Below are 18,985 nucleotides of genomic sequence, written 5' to 3'. Positions count from 1 at the left end.
CTTTATATCTTATCATAAATATCATCTTACAAGGATATGGCGGTTTTGTGCTTATTACTTTCGTTGTCAGTCGCACACGCATTACTGTTAGACGTCGATCAAGTCAAATTGCCTCTATATCATACTTATGGTAAAAGATTGGTTTTGGCTGGCGGCCATCTTGATGAAAACAACAACGAAATATATAACACCATCGTAAAACTTGCTGTAAGTACTTAAAGTGTTTTATGTGATAAAACTTATCCGAATGAGCGTCCTCGTGGGTTTTTTGATTATGCGATTCAATGACCGATCTTATAGTGATTATTTGATTACCAGATCAAATATTTCCTGAATGTTTGTTAATTTTATTATCTTGTTTTAAAAAAAAAGGGTTTTTGATTATGCGATTATATACTTGAACACCCCATGAGAGCCCTTTCGAATAATGACATTGAACAGTTTAATACCTGGAATTGTACAAAATATACCTCAGTAAATGAAAAAAAAATATTGAAAATTTAGTGACAAACAGACAAAACAAAACACCTTTGCTTGCCATAAACAACACAACTTGTGGGAATCAGGAACTGCTTACTGTGCTCAACAACAATAGTTGCACTAGCTGATATCTGAAGATACAATTTGTGTCTTTCTACTGTTGTTGGGTTGCTGTCTGATTGACATATAGTGCTCATAGCTCTTTCATAAAATAGATAATACACCGAATACTTATAAACAATGCGAATTAAACAATACCTCACTACAACCGAAACTGTGTTTCCAAAATCTTTTTCGATCAAGCATGAATATTGTTTTGTTGTTCTATAATATGCGTCTCGTTGTCGTAAACATGAAAGCTCAATTCTACTTAATAAAATGTTCTTGGTATCCGATTACTAAAAATTTTCTTAAACATAAGCTTTATTCTATAAAAATACAACAATGAATGAATTTAAGGTATCGATCTTTCTATCGATGAGAGGAGTGAATAGGAAGAAAAGGATAGAGGGGGGGGGGGGGGGTCTATCCATGAAACAAAATCAGTACATACACAACAAAACAACACACACAAAGCAAAGGAACAGCGCTTATTAATGCTGTTCTTCATCTCAAAGTCATAGTGAAGCCTGAAGCCCTTTTCAACTGAATTTAATCTTCATTGCTTTGTCGCAATGATGGCTCCAGGGGATGGTAAAACCTCTTCGTGTTTGGAATCTAATGTTTTGTTATTGGGACACATGGTTGTCCTTTTTATATGAATAGCATTTGTTAGAACACACAACCCCCTTAAAAATGACTGGATCCGAGTCTCAAGTCGTACTGTAACACCACTGTCCCAAGTTAGACGGAGGGTTTGTGCCATTAAATATGTTCAACTCCGCCACATTCTGTATGTGCCTGTCTAAGTGAAGAGCATGTGATTCATTGATTGCCATCTGTTGCTGTATATCATATTTCAGTTTGTATTTTATTCATTGTTTTGTTAATAAGACCGTTAGGTTTCTCATTTATATTGTTTTTCATTTGCAATTTCGGGGATTTCTATAGCTTAATTACAAGGCGGTATGGTTTTTGCTCATTGTTGAAGGCCGAACAATTACCTACAGATGTTTACTTTTATATTAGTTGGTCTATTGTGGAGAGTTGTATCATTTGCAATCATATATACATATATATCACATCGTTGTATTGTTATGTTTATGTATTCCATTATCACATGCAGCAATAGGTAAACATCAGATATGTTCCATATCAAATAAGTCATCCGTGGACAAGAACCAATATTTTCATTTTGATAAGTTTATTCACGTAATAATTCTTATATGATTTGCATATAAGGGAATACTTTCATATGATTGGTCGAGAGGACTTCCGGTAGTTGATCTTGACGTTGGTTATGTTTCGATAGACGACGTTGACCGAACTTCTTTTCGTAACCAATGTAAACAAGATGGCGGCAATAATAACACCGACCAACTTCCAAGCAAGCAAACTCCGAAACAGCGGTTACGTCCTCTTTACTACGCTACGTTGACTTTAGTTTAGCGAAGCAACGTCACCACTGTTTCGGAGTTTGCCAAGCAAGGACCGAAGCTCATTATCCTGGTTCCCGGAACTACGTTCCAGGTATTAGCTATCAGCCATACTCTCTAATATATTGGTATATGTGTAACATACTTAATATTGCGATCGGGAACCAGTCTAGAAGCTCATAAACTCAGCAATCAATCCTTGCCGTCACTGGTATTTTGTATTTTCTGCGTCACTGATCATTTATGCGGACTTGCTATTTTGTATTGTGATCTACCAATCTCCCATGCAGAGTTGTCGGTCCTTGCTCTCTCTCAATGAGAGAGAGCAAGGACCGACAACTCTGCATGGGAGATTGGTGATCTATAAGCGTTCAAAGGGACACTACTCTTTGTGGTCGGAACTAATTTTTTGGGGTTTACACCAAAGACCCAAAAAGGAAATAGAAATGAATTGACGCTGATAATATACGATTCGAGTTATTCAAATTTCAGTTACCTTTTGTAACTTTTCGATAGGTTTTCTTCAAGTTAGCATTTTATTAAATGTAGAGTTAAATGAATTATTAAAATGAAAAGAAAAACATTTACTTTATAAAGTGAAACTGCAAGTGGAAACGAGAAGACTGCTTGAAATCTACCATAAAACTTATTCAAATTATTTAATTGCTTTTCCCCCCAGGTTAAGATATTGGAAATTTATTATCAATATTTGCCAGAATAGAAATTGGCGTATTGTTATCATTTACTTTTCTACATTGGCTACAGGTATAGGGGGAGGGTTGAGATCTCATAAACATGTTAACCCCGCTTCATTTTTGCACCTGTCCGAAGTCAGGACCTTCTGGCCTTTGTTAGTCTTGTATCATTTTTATTTTTAGTATTCTTGTGTATAATTTGGAGTTGAGTATGGCGTTCATTATATAATTATTATTTGTATGGGGGCCAGCTGAGGAACGCCTCCGGGTGTGGGAATTTCTCGCTGCATTAGTTTAAACGTATTTATTCATAGTGGATTGGGAAACAAGTTTTGCAACTTATATTAATCCCTTTCCACTTTGCGGGTGTGAGTGCTGCCTTGTAGCGGCATTAGCCTGCTCTTTTTCGAAATCTACAAGGGTGTCTTTAACGTGCAAGAGATATGGCTCTCTCTTAACACGGGTCAACCATTTATCGCCCCCAACCGACGGACTAGCATCTTTTCCTCAAGACCATACTCGCAAATGGTGTCAAGGGAGAGCCGAAAATTGAGTCCCTGAAATTTTCATCCCAGACGGGAATCGAACCAGGAACCTTTGTGTTAGTAGTCCGATGCACTAACCACTACACCACGGCTCTCGCTGCATTGAAGACCCGTTGATGACATTCTGCTATTGTCTGTTCTATGGTCGAGTTGTTGTCTCTTTGACACATTCCCCAATTCCATTCTCAATTTTACTTTTATTTCAAAGCTATACATAAAGGTCATTTTCAAAATTCAGACCTGACACCTATGCAATTGAATTCCGTCATATACATTGATTTAAAATAGTTATATCGTTTAATATAAGTAAAAATCATACCTGCATGGTTTGTACGCTGGCGGCCGCCAACTTGGAAAACGTAAACAAAGTAGTTCGCATGTACCCACTTTCCACAGAATGGTCAAACGGCTACAAATTGTCTTATGTTTAAAAATGAACCGTTCAAGTTAATACAAAAACATGTTTTAAATATATGTTTATGCAATTAACGAAAAAATGTAAGCATGCGCTGCGGATGATTAAGTTCTCCGAGATCTTGCAAGGGTGTTAAACGCAGGACTTCGGGAATGTCCGGAGAGCCGACAACCTTGCTTCGGAAGTTGAACACCGACTTTAACAAAATATATTTTCACTGCAAGTTAATCGTTGAATAAAATATTTACACAAAAACATTCATTTTTATGATAATAAGAGTTTTTTGCAGTTTATTTTTTATCAGATAGCAAAATTTTCATTGAGTACATATTTTTGCGTTAACCAACAAATATATTCACGCGCCAGGCCTATTTAATGACATATAATACATATTACGTGTGATATAGAGGTAACGAGTGTGTGTAAGTATACTCCCTATCAAATTTTAAAGAATTATAAGGATTAAACGCGTCAGTTTTTAAGGTGGTACCCAACACTTTCACTAAAATTAATTTGGCTTGTTTAATTTTCATAGAATTTTGTCAAAGTTAATAACTTAAAACAAAAATATAAAAAAAATAAAAAATTTGAAGCAACCGTTTTGTCAGAAAAATTACACTGGTTATATAGCAATTTGACAAACACCAATTTTTATCATTGAGATATTCCTTTTACAACACAACGTACTTTAAACGTTTAGCTGACTTTACAGAGTTATCTCCCTGTACTGTTAGGTACCACCTTAAAGGAATTTATTGGTGTATAAACTGGACCCAGCCACTCACAAACATATCATAAAAGTCCTTCGGACTTGTATTTGTTTATGAGTGAATTGGCCGATTTTATACACCAATAAATTCCTTTAAGGAAGCTGGCTTGTCATGTTTTGGATTTTTTTGACAGATTTTCGGAATCCTCTGGTTTTATCTATTTGAATGCCTTAAAAAAAAATTGCCCGTTGACCCGCATTTTTCTTTTTGAAATCTTTTACATGTATAGTGAAAAGCCATCTGTAAAAGTCTTATAACATTTTAATTAATTTTTAATAGTTTTTTAGAACTTAAACTTGTCAATGATAAAGCTATGAAAAGTCAAAAGATAATAGTTTCCCGCCAAAATTTCAATGGCTAATATCTTGAAAACAAGCACGGTGACCTATATATTTTTTTTGCTCTTTGGATTCGTTTATTTATCCCCGATCTATATAAACTAGTGTGTTAATTATTTTGAAACTGAGAAGCGAACTCCCTTAAACAGGCGTTTAATCCTATATTATACATTAACCATAAATCATATTCTGATTTTGTACTGTTACACATCTTAGGGAGGAGAAAACTATGCCAAGATTGGGATCGTTACTGCGGGCTCTGCTGATCCCGCGGACAGCTGTAATTACTATTCTGACTTATTCCTGCATCGTTATAAGGCCCAGTCTGTCTACTGTATACCAATAGACGTCAACCATACTTCCAATAATTTCAATGATGATGTTGTTGATAAAATAAAGCAACAAACAGGATTCTTCTTTGGAGGGGGAGATCAACAGAGAATTATCGATTCGTAAGACTGATATTTATACTTTTTAAGTTCTTTTTCCGGTCACTTGTAAACACTTTTTTAATTACTTTAATTTTGTTTAATACAACATGTTAACGTTGCCAATTTATGTGCATGTAGTTTATTTAAGTGTTTAACACAATAACATTACTGCACCAAGTTAACGGTACCAATTTAGGTGCATGTAATAAGCGTTTAGATACAATAAGATTACGGCACCAAGTTTACGGTACCAATTTAGGTGCATGTAATAAGTGTTTACAGTAGTTCTCGTTTGTTTATGTAATTTATACGTGTTTCTCGTTTCTCGTTTTTTTTATTTTTATATAGATTAGACTGTTGGTTTTCCCGTTTGAATGGTTTTACACTAGTAATTTTGGGGCCCTTTATAGCTTGTTGTTCGGTGTGAGCCAAGGCTCCGTGATGAAGGCCGTACATTGACCTATAATGGTTTACTTTTTTTTAAATTGTTATTTGGACGGAGAGTTGTCTCATTGGCACTCACACCACATCTTCCTATATCTAGTAGATACAATAAGATTACAGCACCTATTTTACAGTACCAATTTAGGTGCATGTAATAAGTGTTTAGATACAAGACATGAATCGGTACTGATCCATCTGTAGGTGTAATGAGAATGAGAGATGGTAGTAAAGTATGAAAAAAAAACTACATTTTGTTGTTAATATGATCTATGCTTACTTTATGGGCTGTCTTTTTCAGATTACCTCTATTTAAATATTATGTTCTACTGGCTCATATAAGTGTTCCAGCTATGAGAGAAATAACTGGTTTATTTGATGCTGGTGCAGTTATAGCTGGATCCAGTGCAGGCACTGCTTGTCAATCGTCAGCTGTCATGATCAGAGGTCAGTTTCAAAATTACATCCTTCTTTTATTTACTTTTTCAATTGTTTATGATAAATAAAGGTCAACCATGTTTGATAAAGTGGAATGAGAATGAGAGATGTTACGTTTTGATAAAGTGTAATGAGAATGAGAGATGTTACGTTTTAGTGAAGTGTAATGAGAATGAGAGATGATACGTTTTTAAGAGCTGTTATTGTTTTGCGAATACGAGATGATACGTTTTGGTAAAGTGTTATGAGAATGAGAGATGATATGTTTTAATAAAGTGTAATTAAAACGAGACATGATACGCTTTGATCAAGTGTGAGGAATACGAGATGATACGTTTTTAAGAACTGTTGATTAAACGTTATGCGATGACGAGATGATACGTTTTGATCAAGTGTAATGAGAATGAGAAATGATACGTTTTGGTAAAGTGTATTGAGGATGATAGATGATACGTTTTGGTAAAGTGTAATGAGAATGAGAGATGACAAGCATTGATAAGGTGTAATGAGAATGAGAGATGATGCATTTTGATCAAGAATAATGAGAATGAGAGATGATAGTACGTTTTGGTAAAGTGTAATGAGAATGAGAGATGATACGTTATGATAAAATGTAATGAGAATAAGAGATGATATGTTTGATAAATTGGAATGAGAATGAGAGATGATACGATTTCATAAAGTGTTATGAGAATAAAAGATGATACGTTTTGATAAAATGTAATGAGAATGAGAGATGATACGTTTGATAAATTGGAATGAGAATGAAAGATGATAAGTTTTGATAAAATGTAATGAGAACAATAGATGATACGTTTGATGAATTTGAATGAGAATGAGGGATGATACGTTTTGGAAAAGTGTAATGAGAATGAGAGATGATACGTTTGAATAAAATGTAATGAGAATGAGAGATGATACGTTTTGGTAAAATATAATTATATGGTTTTTTTTAAAGTGTAATAAGAATAAGAGATGATACGTTTTGATAAAAAAAAAATATAATGAGAATGAGTGATAATGCGTTTTGACAAAGTGAAATGAGAATAAAAGATGATACGTTTTGTTAAAATGTAATTGGAATGAGAGATGTTACGTTTCGATAAAATGTAATGAGAATGAGAGATGATACGTTTTGATAAGGTGAAATGACAATACGAGATGATACGTTTTGGGAAAGTGTAATAAGAATGACAGATGATATGTATTGGGTAAGTGTAATGAGAATAAGAGATGATACGTTTTGAGAAGGTGTAATAAGAATGATAGATGATATGTATTGGGAAAGTGTAATGAGAATAAGAGATGATACGTTTCTGGAAAGTGTAATAAGAATGATATATGATATGTATTGGGTAAGTGTAATGAGAATAAGAGATTATACGTTTTAGAAAAGTGTAATAAGAATGATAGATGATATGTATTGGGAAAGTGTAATGAGAATAAGAGATGATACGTTTTTAGAAAGTGTAATAAGAATGATAGAAGATATGTATTGGGTAAGTGTAATGAGAATAAGAGATGATACGTCTTGGGATAGTGCAATAAGAATGATAGATGATATGAATTGGGTAAGAATAATAGATGTTACGTTTTTGGAAAGTGTAATAAGAATGAGAGATGATATGTTTTGATAAAGTGGAATGAGAATGGGAGATGATCCGTTTTTGGAAAGTGTAATAAGAATGATAGATGATATGTATTGGGTAGGTGTAATGAGAATAAGAGATGATACGTTTTGGGTAAGTGAAATAAGAATGATAGATGATATGTATTGGGTAAGTGTAATGAGAATAAGAGATGACCCGTTTTGGGAAAGTGTAATAAGAATGAGAGATGATACTTTTTTGGAAAGTGTAATAAGAATGAGAGATGATACGTTTTGATAAAGTGAAATGAGAAGAAGAGATGATACGTTTTGGGAAAGTGTAATAAGAATGATAGATGATATGTATCGGGTAAGTGTAATGTGAATAAGAGATGATACGTTTTTGGAAAGTGTAATAAGAATGGGAGATGATCCGTTTTTGGAAAGTGTAATAAGAATGATAGATGATATGTATTGGGTAGGTGTAATGAGAATAAGAGATGATACGTTTTGGGTAAGTGAAATAAGAATGATAGATGATATGTATTGGGTAAGTGTAATGAGAATAAGAGATGACACGTTTTGGGAAAGTGTAATAAGAATGAGAGATGATACTTTTTTGGAAAGTGTAATAAGAATGAGAGATGATACGTTTTGATAAAGTGGAATGAGAAGAAGAGATGATACGTTTTGGAAAAGTGTAATAAGAATGATAGATGATATGTATCAGGTAAGTGTAATGTGAATAAGAGATGATACGTTTTGGGAAAGTGTAATAAGAATGATAGATGATATGTATTGGGTAATTGTAAGGTGAATAAGAGATGATACGTTTTGGGAAAGTGTAATAAGAATGAGAGATGATACATTTTGATAAAGAGGAATGAGAATGAGAGATGATCCGTTTATGGAAAGTGTAATAAGAATGATAGATGATATGTATTGATAAGGTGTAATGAGAATAAAAGATGATACGTTTTTGGAAAGTGTAATAAGAATGATAGATGATGTGTATTGGGTAAGTGTAATGAAAATAAGAGATGATACGTTTTGGGAAAGTGTAAAAGAATGAGAGATGATATGTATTGGATAAGTGTAATGAGAATAAGAGATGAAACGTTTTGGTAAAGTGTAATGAGAATGAGAGATGATACGTTTTGATAAAGTGGAATGAGAATGAAAGATGATACATTTTGGGAAAGTGTAATAAGAATGATAGATGATATGTATTGGGTAAGTGTAATGAGAATGAGAGATGATACGTTTTGGTAAAGTGTATTGAGAATGAGAGATGATACGTTTTGATAAAGTGGAATGAGAATGAGAGATGATACGTTTTGGGAAAGTGTAATAAGAATGAGAGATGATATGTTTTGGGAAAGTGTAATAAGAATGAGAGATGATACGTTTTGATAAAGTGGAATGAGAATGAGAGATGATACGTTTTGGGAAAGTGTAATAAGAATGAGAGATGATACGTTTTGATAAAGTGGAATGAGAATGAGAGATGATGCGTTTTGGGAAAGTGTAATAAGAATGATAGATGATATGTTTTGGAAAAGTTTATGTAATGAGAATGAGACATGATACGTTTTGATAAAGTGGAATGAGAATGAGAGATGTTACGTTTTGATAAAGTGTAATGAAAATGAGAGGTGTTACGTTTTGATAAAGTGTAATGAAAATGAGAGATGTTACGTTTTGCTAGCGTGTAATGCCAAAGAGAGATGATTCGATTCATGTAACCAGTCGTAAATAGAGACCATGAAAACTGCATAAACTGTTCTTTGTGTTTTGAATGAACCATGAGACTGAAAATGTAATTGGTTAACTACCAATGATGATGATTTTCTTATATGTAATGAAATGTTATGTGACAAATTGTCTATAGTACTGGACAGAATAAAACTTTTCTCTTGCAAAGTATTTCTTTATTTGAAACAAAGATCAATTTTACAGAAATTTTTTAAAGTTTAAATATCAGTGACGATATTCGTAACTAAGAAAGAAACATAAACATACCGTAGGTGGGATTAAACTATTTTTACGAGAACACATTAATGATGTCAATCGCGTACTGCCAACGCGAATAGACTTATTCTGTATTTTGTTCTCAGACAACAAAGTAAAGAACATGAGACATTTATTGTTCCTTAAAAGTGTTCATAAATTCGTTTAAAAAATGAAAACAACACGTTTTAACAAGTGCGTACGTCGGACACGCTTTTCTGGATTTACCTTCATCAGGAACGCTCAATACCGAATAATTAAACCAAATTTGAAGGATTTATAAGGATCGAAAACGTTGAAAAGCCATTAACCAAAAAGGACCCAAAAGTACAAAAGTATTTCCCAAATCCTTCTATGGTCGACTTTGCCCGAGGGAGTGTAAACCTAAGTTTCTGTATAATTTCAAAATTTATAAACGGGCAATTTTAGATATATTGTTATAAATCATGTCAGTATCGAAGTACAGAGCTTATGATACCTTTGGGGCCTGATAGTATACATGTACAGAGGTATCGACTCAGTGCTGTAAACAAGGGTATGTTCCAGTCCCGTACCTGTGTACAGTGGAAGGGGTTACAAACTGAAGTTTTCGTGTTCTTTCTTTAAAACAGTAAATGAGTTACAATTTTCTCCATCAGGTCAATTAGCTAAATCAGCTATCGTTAAAAACTTTATTTTTAAGGTGGAATGAGTTGGGATGCTTTGCGATACGGGGCTTTTAAGTCTGAAAACAAAGATCATCCAGATGATTTGATATACAACAATAATGGCGGACTTCGTATGTTGCATGGTTTTATCCTTGACACACATTTCAGGTTTGTTCTATTTAATTATTGGCAAATTAAAAAAAAAAGGAAGATGTGGTGTGATTGCCATTGACACAACACTCCACAAGAGACCAAATGACATAGAAATCAACAACTACAGGTCATCAAAAAATAGAAGCATTTTATATTTTCAATATGTGTAGAGGAACATTTCTAGACAGTAACCACAAATTAATTAAAACCTTTTCTTAATTCTTCCATAGATATAAAGATTTTGTTTTGAAGTTTGGTTGTACCTGTAGAAAACTTATTCCAAAGTGGATAACATGTACACATCCTAAGTTTTACTGAGATATTATTTACCGAGCCCGGAAATTTAGAAACGATCCGGGGGGGACTTATCGGCACTTTAAATAAACTTATTCTGAAAGGTTACCAATTCAACATAGAAGTTAGATTTTTTATATTGTTTTTGTCGGTATCAATAATGATTTTGTTATCAGAAAATTCAAATTAAGCCAAAGAAATATTTTTATATACATGTCATATGCACATGTATGGCTCTTCAATCTGTCTGTACTTGTATCTTGGCATTGCACAAGGTTTTTTTTCTCTGACTGTGTATGACGTCTGCGCACTAAATCCATTGGATGTTGAATATGTACTGATTGATATTTCAGTCTTAGATCAAAGATTTTTTTATAAGTTGCTATTAACTTTTAACTAGCTGTCAGTAACTGCGAATGTCTTTTTGTTGTGGGTTATATAAATTCCTGTCTATGTCCACTCTGTGTTTTGTTTGATGTATTTCTATTTGTATTCATCTGATGAGTTAAGACTTTCTAAACGAATTTGTATAGTTTTTTCTTATTTTGTACTGTTACACCATTATCCAAGATTTAGGGAGGGTTGTCGCCTTCAAACGAGTTTCATCCCGTCAACTGTAAGTGGCTGTCCTAAGTCAGGAGCATGTAATTCATTGTTTGTAGTGTGTTGCTGTGAAACATATTTGTTATTCGTTCATGTAAAAACTCCAAAAGAAATTTTGAATATAATTGAACTATATGAATTAATATAATTCTACATAAACGATGCTTTACTCTTGAAAGTTCCATCTATAATATAATGAATTGTTTCCTCAGTTTTATATTCCTTTCATTTTAGTCAACGTGGACGAGAAGGTCGTCTGATCAGGTTGTTGTCAGACACCCGCCATTTATATAATGGTGTAGACTGGGGTATTGGTGTGGATGAAAATACTGCACTCGTAATAAGGCATGCTGGAACTAGTCAAGCTGAAGGGGAGGTAAGTTAAAATAAGTTGCATTTATATTAGCATGAATTCTTTATAGCATTTTTAGGAACACATTTAACAAACGATGAATAAAGAAATGCGTGTTAAACATTTTAACAATGAAAAATTGAAGCATGCAATATGGTGTGAGGGCATTAGGTGACTCATCTACCAAGTCTTTTGTTGTTAGGTTGTTTTTTATCAACTGTTATAGCCAAGCAAATATATTTTAATGATTTAAATAATAACATCAATAAAAATATACATTTATATATTTATATATAAACGAAAATTAAAAAAAAATAAATTATGAATTATTTTACAGATTGTGATTGGAGTTTTGAAAATATTTACCTACAATTGTCATACTATCATTGACTATCTACTTCAGATTATAGGGGAGAATGGAGTATTGTTTGCAGACGTGTCTAATTCCCATGTAGACAACAGCACCAAGTATTTCAACATTGACAATGTAATGGTACACTATCTGACTCACGGAGACAAAATATTCCTTCAAAACAAAACCATCAAGTTTTCTCCGACCAAGACCCAAATGAAGGGGCATGAGAATTACGATCATGCGTTAACAACACAAGATATATTTGGCGGGAACAGACGTCACCCGACACAGAAGTCTGAATTTACAAGAGTCGCTACCAGTATCTTTGATTCTCGTTTGGAAACAAGCAGTTATGGTGATACTTATGAAAATAATCCAAGATTCAGAGTTACGATGTCACGAGCAGTTGCTGGGGCTGAGGGATTTGTCGAAAGAAAACATAGTTTTCACACAGATATTACGTCATACAGAAATCTATATGTGAAAATAGACTTTTCGCCATAAATTTAGTCTGTTTGTTTGTTGCATCTGAATAAACACTGTAGAGCTCTGGAATTTTTTTTTTCATTTGTGAACGTTAAATAAGGACTTCCATTTTGTTTATGTATACTGTTGAATTTGCGCTAAAGAGCGAACATCTAACTTCAACACCGGTGACTTCAAAGGGTGGGGGTATGTTTTCTTTACTGAGTTAAAAAAAAAACATTTTTATTTAATTTTTCGACACTTTCAATCATTTTTTTTTTTTAAATGAATTCGGAAGAAAAAAATTTAGTCATTGAGGGTCAGAATATTTCTTCGCAATGGTTTTTGGAATATTGGTTCTGTTCATATTTCGAGTTTATAGTGTTCATAATGTGCCAATGTCTATCAACATTGCATTTAAAGCCTTCTGTAAACAATGTATTGGTTCAACTGGCAAAAAGGGTCGAGTCAGTTTTTCGTCCGTTGTCTGTCATCCGTTAAGTTTTACAAAAAACCTTCTCTCAAACTACTGGACAACCAAACATAGTGATGATTATCATTATAATATCTTGTTTTAAAGAAAAAATGTTCGATGAACCCGCCTTCCAACTAACATAGCTGACATCGCTAAAAATAGAACATTGGGATATAGTGCAAGTTTTGTATATCATCTTAAAACCCCATTCGGCAATCCTCGGTAGAATCCGCTACTCCCCTTAGATGAGGGTACGGAATCGGTCGAGTTGAGACGAATGCATAAAACCCGCTATAGATCGAGAAAAAATGTCTTGGCAAAAGTGTTCATAATCGCTTGAATTTTATATCAAAACTTTCAGACGAATTGTCCTTGAATGAAGAATTGTATCATTTTTATTTTTTATATATTATCTAGAAAACTATAGCTAGATACAGAAAACCTTTAATATGCAAAATTGATCACCGACACAAGATCTACAAATAAGTGAAATCGTCGAAATCGTTAGTTGACTTATGATTGGAGTTATTGCCCTATTATGAAGATTTTTATCAATATTTTTGGGGCAATTTGCCTATCATCTTGAAAACTATGATAAATAGATAAAAACTTTAGAAGCAAACATTATCAGATTGTCAAGATCTACAAATAAGTTAACATTGCTGAAATCGTTAAATGTCCTTATATGATCGCTTCTCCTTCAATGATGATTTTTTTCAATTTATTGTGTAATTGCATATTGTTTTGAATATTAATTTAAAAAAGCAAATAGGTTAGCGTAGATGAAAATTGGCACGTTTTTTTCTTTATAGTAGTTATTGACCTAAATGATTTTTTTCTCTATTGTATTTTTTAAGCAAAATCTTTGGAGATGGAGAGAACTTAAACAGAAAACAAATATCAGCATTACAAAATCTACAAACAAGAGATTTTATTCACGAAGTATATTCTAATCTACAATGTTGGAGTGTGTCCATCGTTGAAGATGCACACATAGCTAGATAAGCGACAAGTATAGACTCTTTAAAGTCTCTAGTTTGAATCTGATTTCATAAATTAGAATGAAATTCAAAACAGTGTAGCTGTGGCCATTGATTGACACATTGGAATCGTTCATTGACTGGGACAATTTACGTGAACGTTTGTCTGTAACGACCACTGTTCACGACGTACCTACGATAGACATTTAAACTGTGGGGTCACCAAAGGTTTCTTAACGCCTTTAATTATAAAATAATTCGAAAAATTAATCAGGAATAACCTTTGTGTTTTGATTTATATAATTGATATAAATCAAAATATCGTGTTATTTCTGATTAATTTTTCGAATTACTTTATTTAGGTGTTGAGAACCTTTGGTGACCCCATAGTTTAAGTGTCTTTAAAAAGTACATAGTGAGCATTGGTCGTTACATACAAACGTTCACCTAAATTGTCCCAGTCAATGGATGATTTTAATGTGTCAATCAATGGCCACAGCTACACTGTTTTGAATTTCATTCTATCACATTATCAAATAAAATATGTGGTTGGCAAGTGGCATCTTCTTTATATCTAATTGTTGGGGTTTTTTTTCTCAGATTGTTTTGAACAAGCTCTTTCTTCTTTGGAGTTTTGGTAGGCGGCTTTTCTGGTGTTTTGAACTGATCTTCTGAATCACGTGTCGTGTGTTGTGTCTTGAGTGTTCTTAATCTTATGTTGGTATCAATATAGATGGAGAAACAATTGGAATTCTGTTATACGCAGATGATATGGTTCTTCTAGCTAGTTCCCCCCGAGGACCTTCAGTTACTCTTAAACATTCTTTCCTCTTGGTGTGCTAATAATCATATGATTGTAAACGCTGAAAAGTCTAAAGTCATACATTTCAGACCGTTATCCATTGAAAGAACTGCGTTTTGTTTTTTGTATGTGGTGAACTTTCAATTTCAACAGTGGAAACATATAAGTATCTAGGTTTAGTTTTTACGGAACATTTAGATTACAACCGCATGGCCAGTAATGTTGCGAAATCTGCGAGTAGAGTACTTGGATTAGTAAAAGCAAAGTTTAAAACGTTTGGTGGACTCCCATTATAACTGTTGCACAAAACTATATGATACAATGTTTTGGAGTGTCCTTAACTATGGTGTTTCGATCTGGGGATACAAAGCACGACACGTGTATTGCTGTCGTACAAAATCGGGCAACTCGTTTCTCTATGCGTGTAGGACGAGATACGCCCAATACAGCCGTACATGGGGATATTGGTTGGACTCCTGTTATAGTAAAACAATGAAAATCTGTGATAAATTAGCGGAATAGACTTTTGCGAAATTTTGATAGTGGACGTTTGATTAAAAGAGTCTTTGCGTTGGCTGACAATCAAGACGTTTCAAACTCCAAAAACTGGAATTTTAAAATAAGAGACAAATTTAAAACGTGTGGAATTTTAGAGCGTTACAATATACATGATGAAAACATACAATTTTGCGAAATAAAAGACACTATTTGTCATTCTGTTTTAAATTAACATATTTCCAAATGGCATGAAGATTTAAACTGAATTTTATAAATCGTTCTTATTTTGAACTGTTACACCACTGTCCCAGGTTAGAGGATTCCGGTTGAAATCCCGCCAAATTCTGTGTGTATGTGCCTGTCACAAGACAGGAGCCTTTAATTCAATGGTTGTCGTTTGTTGCTGTGTTACATATTTGGTTTTTTGTTGTTGAAGGGTCTGGCCGTATACCTATAGATGTTAATATCTACAACATGTCATTTGGTCTCTTGTGAAGAGTTGTATTATTGGCAATCATACCACATCTTCTTTTTTGTATTTATATGCAATACGAATAAGTCAATGATAATAAATTTATTCAATAGAAACTTGGCTTAATACATCCTTAAGAAATAATAATGGTTGTTACTTAGGGTACATCTAATGCCTTAACCCAAGGGTGACCCATGAAAGCAGAAATCATCAGCTTATTTCCCATGTGTTTTTTAGTCGTGCATGTGGATAATAAACAAAATATCCTTCAAATTTATAGCCATAAATATTATCCATGAATCGCAGCTTTACACAATAAAAAAAAAATCCAATTCAATAAATATAAAACCTAGCTGCATCTAACATTAACCAGAAAATACTCAATAGGTTTAATTTTACTCCAACATTGTCCAAGATAAATCTTATTTTTGTTATTCTCATGCATATCTTTTACAAGTTTTTAATGCCACTATTAAAGGAAAAAGAATATACACCTTTAACATATGGTTCATATATATACACCTTTAACATATGGTTCATATATATACACCTTTAACATATGGTTCATATATATACACCTTTAACATATGGTTCACATATATACACCTTTAACATATGGTTCATATATATACACCTTTAACATATGGTTCATATAAAGTGTAAGTAGTATCTCTAGTATTCCTATTCGTGGAAGTTCTTGAAAACCAAGATTTTTTAAAAAGTAATATTTAAAAAAAAATGACCAACGGTTTATCATATTGTCTTTATTTTAAAAAAAAATCTTAGTTTGCTACTTTGGTGCAAAACGACTAGGCTGCTATCGACGACTACCTTCACACTAGTTGCAAAACGATATGTACATTCTGACATTTTCTGTGTATTCAAATTTTTTATTAAAAATTATATTCTTTGATTATTTGATTGAGGTTGCATAATATTATATATTAGGTAAAATCATGACAACTCAAAAACTGTCCACGCCGAAAACATCAAAAGAACAATTTGATTGATCTAACCTCATCTTTGATCAGAGTGTTAAAGACAATTGTCAATTAATAATGAAACCATTAAAACAACTCAAAAGGTGTTAAATAATTTCTCAGATTGGCTTCTAGTAGGAGGTGCATAACGGCATCTTGTAAAAACAAATTGAAAGTAACTGACCAATAGGAAAATGTTTTATTTAGAAAAAGTCAAAAATATTTAATAAATCTGCATTTTTCATAAATTTTATTATATTTCTTGGAAGCCATTCGAACCGAAAGCAATTATTACTCAAAATACGTTTCTGTTGCAGAAAATTTCTCAGATCATAGGTAAGTTATCGTTCTTCCTTACAAATAAATAATGTTGTATTACTGAGTTTTTACTTTACCGTGCAATTTTTGTGTACATCATAATCAATTTATTAAACATATTAAAACTTTAATGGCAGCCCTTATAATAATTATAGTTGGCCGGTGTAATAACTCAAAAGATTTTTGCTATTTATTTAAGAAGAAAATGGACATTTTGATACAATATTTTGCATTTTTTTATTTTGTTTATTAAGGTTAATTATCAGTTTTGTAATTAAACTACATGTGAAAGCTTTCAACAAATAACTTGTCGAAATAAAAAAAAAATCTGAAAGTTAATATTTGTATATGCTTTCTTGAAATACATATTGGTTTAATTTATTCTATTTGTTTTGTGTTTTTCAGATATGGAACTACCATACATGCCATTTTATTATCCCACATTTCCAGTCCAAGAACAAAGGTACGTACATTATACTTTATGGTACTGATCAACAAACACCAACAATTTTAGTCAAATATGAATTAAAATGTATGTACAAATCAAGAAGACCGTCCTTTGTTATTATGTAATTACCGCTATCATCTAATATAAAGAGTCGTTATACAGTTTTTTAAATGAAATTCCACAAATGAGAGAAGAAAAAAACATTAAATAAAGTTTTAGTTTGAATGTATTTATTACTGACCGTTGACTGAATACAATTGTGAATGGTGTAACCACAATACAATAGCATCCTAACGACAAAAGTAATCAAAAAACCAATTGTCGTGTCTTGACAATATTTCAGATTGTTCTTCAAATGTCGTCGATAGACTATGTAATGTTGTGTGAGGGCAGAATTGTATTTGAATTATGATATTTTTAACGACAAATCATGACCATTTATCATTTTAATATGTGCTATAATTTATTTCATCCATTTTCAGACCAGCAGATAACATGTCTTCCCAGTATCTGCACTCTAGTGGAATGTTCTTTCCGGCACCAACCTACATACCACACGTTCAACCTACAATTCTACCAAAGCCATTGACAGACGACTACAAACCACAGTCATACAACAAGAATGAACTCAGGTCATCCATCTTCAGTCAGATTCTTGGCACCTTTCCAGAACTCAACAACATGATTGGCAACAACCAACAACAGAAACCACAACTCAGCTCTTGTTTGTACGATTCTAAAGCCACTTACTCCGAACGTCAGCCATACGAGACCAACATCGCTTCCGACATCATGCAAGAAGAATTTGACACCAGGTGTCCTTCATCGTTGCAGCAACCCGTCTCTACGCTCCATGACCCTGTACAGTCTCCATTGCAATGTTCCTCTACACCAGTTTCTTATGACCGTGTGTCCGACTTACTAGAACAAGCCTTGTCGTCTGCTGCTACACGTCCAAAGTCAACACAGAAACCAAAAGAGTCTATTGTATGTACCTACTGCAACAAGATTTTCAGCTCGAAACCAAACTTGAAAGTTCACCTTCAGTCTCATCAGGAGAACAAGCGTCCACATCAGTGCAATTACTGCGGAAAGCGTTTTACCCAGAAGTCAACACTTCGTACACACGTCCGTATCCATACCGGGGAGAAGCCATACAGTTGTACCTACTGTCCGAAAAGTTTTGCAGACTTCTCAACTTTCACCAAGCATTCCAGAATTCACACCGGTGAGCGTCCGTACGTCTGTCCGTTCTGTGGTAAATCCTTTGCACAGTCAGGTAACATGCTTCGTCACAAGGCATCACACAGTTAGACTTTCGTTACTCCAATATGATTATGTATTGTTTGTAAACAGTTTAAAATTTTCATAGTGCTACATTGTGTTTGTATAAAGCTAATTATTGTTACATTATTATGTCTAGTGAATGAAATATACTAATAAAAGGTTTCATTCTA

General features: G+C 33.3%; 2 protein-coding genes across 2 annotated transcripts; both read left to right on the top strand.

Annotated features, from left to right (window-relative positions):
* Window positions 1-12,645, top strand: LOC139520739 (cyanophycinase-like). The gene is made up of 6 exons (XM_071313659.1): window positions 1-207; window positions 4,995-5,230; window positions 5,952-6,097; window positions 10,369-10,501; window positions 11,618-11,759; window positions 12,139-12,645. Exons 1-6 carry the CDS (start codon window positions 37-39, stop codon window positions 12,592-12,594), a joined length of 1,284 nt encoding a protein of 427 aa, XP_071169760.1. The 5' UTR covers window positions 1-36; the 3' UTR covers window positions 12,595-12,645.
* Window positions 12,646-16,807: 4,162 nt separating this feature from the next.
* LOC139520738 (zinc finger protein 271-like) lies at window positions 16,808-18,985 on the top strand. The gene is made up of 3 exons (XM_071313658.1): window positions 16,808-17,098; window positions 17,486-17,543; window positions 18,011-18,985. Exons 2-3 carry the CDS (start codon window positions 17,488-17,490, stop codon window positions 18,840-18,842), a joined length of 888 nt encoding a protein of 295 aa, XP_071169759.1. The 5' UTR covers window positions 16,808-17,098; window positions 17,486-17,487; the 3' UTR covers window positions 18,843-18,985.

The sequence above is a fragment of the Mytilus edulis genome, chromosome 4 (genome assembly GCF_963676685.1).
Source record: "Mytilus edulis chromosome 4, xbMytEdul2.2, whole genome shotgun sequence".
Classification (NCBI taxonomy): Eukaryota; Metazoa; Mollusca; class Bivalvia; order Mytilida; family Mytilidae; genus Mytilus; species Mytilus edulis.
This window is presented reverse-complemented; position numbering and strand designations above follow the sequence as displayed.

What these genes read in the sequence shown, in the direction of transcription:
- LOC139520738 (XM_071313658.1), top strand. Translation starts at nt 17,488, where the DNA reads ATGGAACTACCATACATGCCATTTTATTATCCCACATTTCCAGTCCAA. An exon ending in TTTCCAGTCCAAGAACAAAG is followed by an intron (nt 17,544 to 18,010) that starts GTACGTACATTA and finishes ATCCATTTTCAG; the next exon opens with ACCAGCAGATAACATGTCTT.
- LOC139520739 (XM_071313659.1), top strand. Translation starts at nt 37, where the DNA reads ATGGCGGTTTTGTGCTTATTACTTTCGTTGTCAGTCGCACACGCATTA. An exon ending in GTCAGCTGTCATGATCAGAG is followed by an intron (nt 6,098 to 10,368) that starts GTCAGTTTCAAA and finishes TTTATTTTTAAG; the next exon opens with GTGGAATGAGTTGGGATGCT. An exon ending in CTAGTCAAGCTGAAGGGGAG is followed by an intron (nt 11,760 to 12,138) that starts GTAAGTTAAAAT and finishes TATCTACTTCAG; the next exon opens with ATTATAGGGGAGAATGGAGT.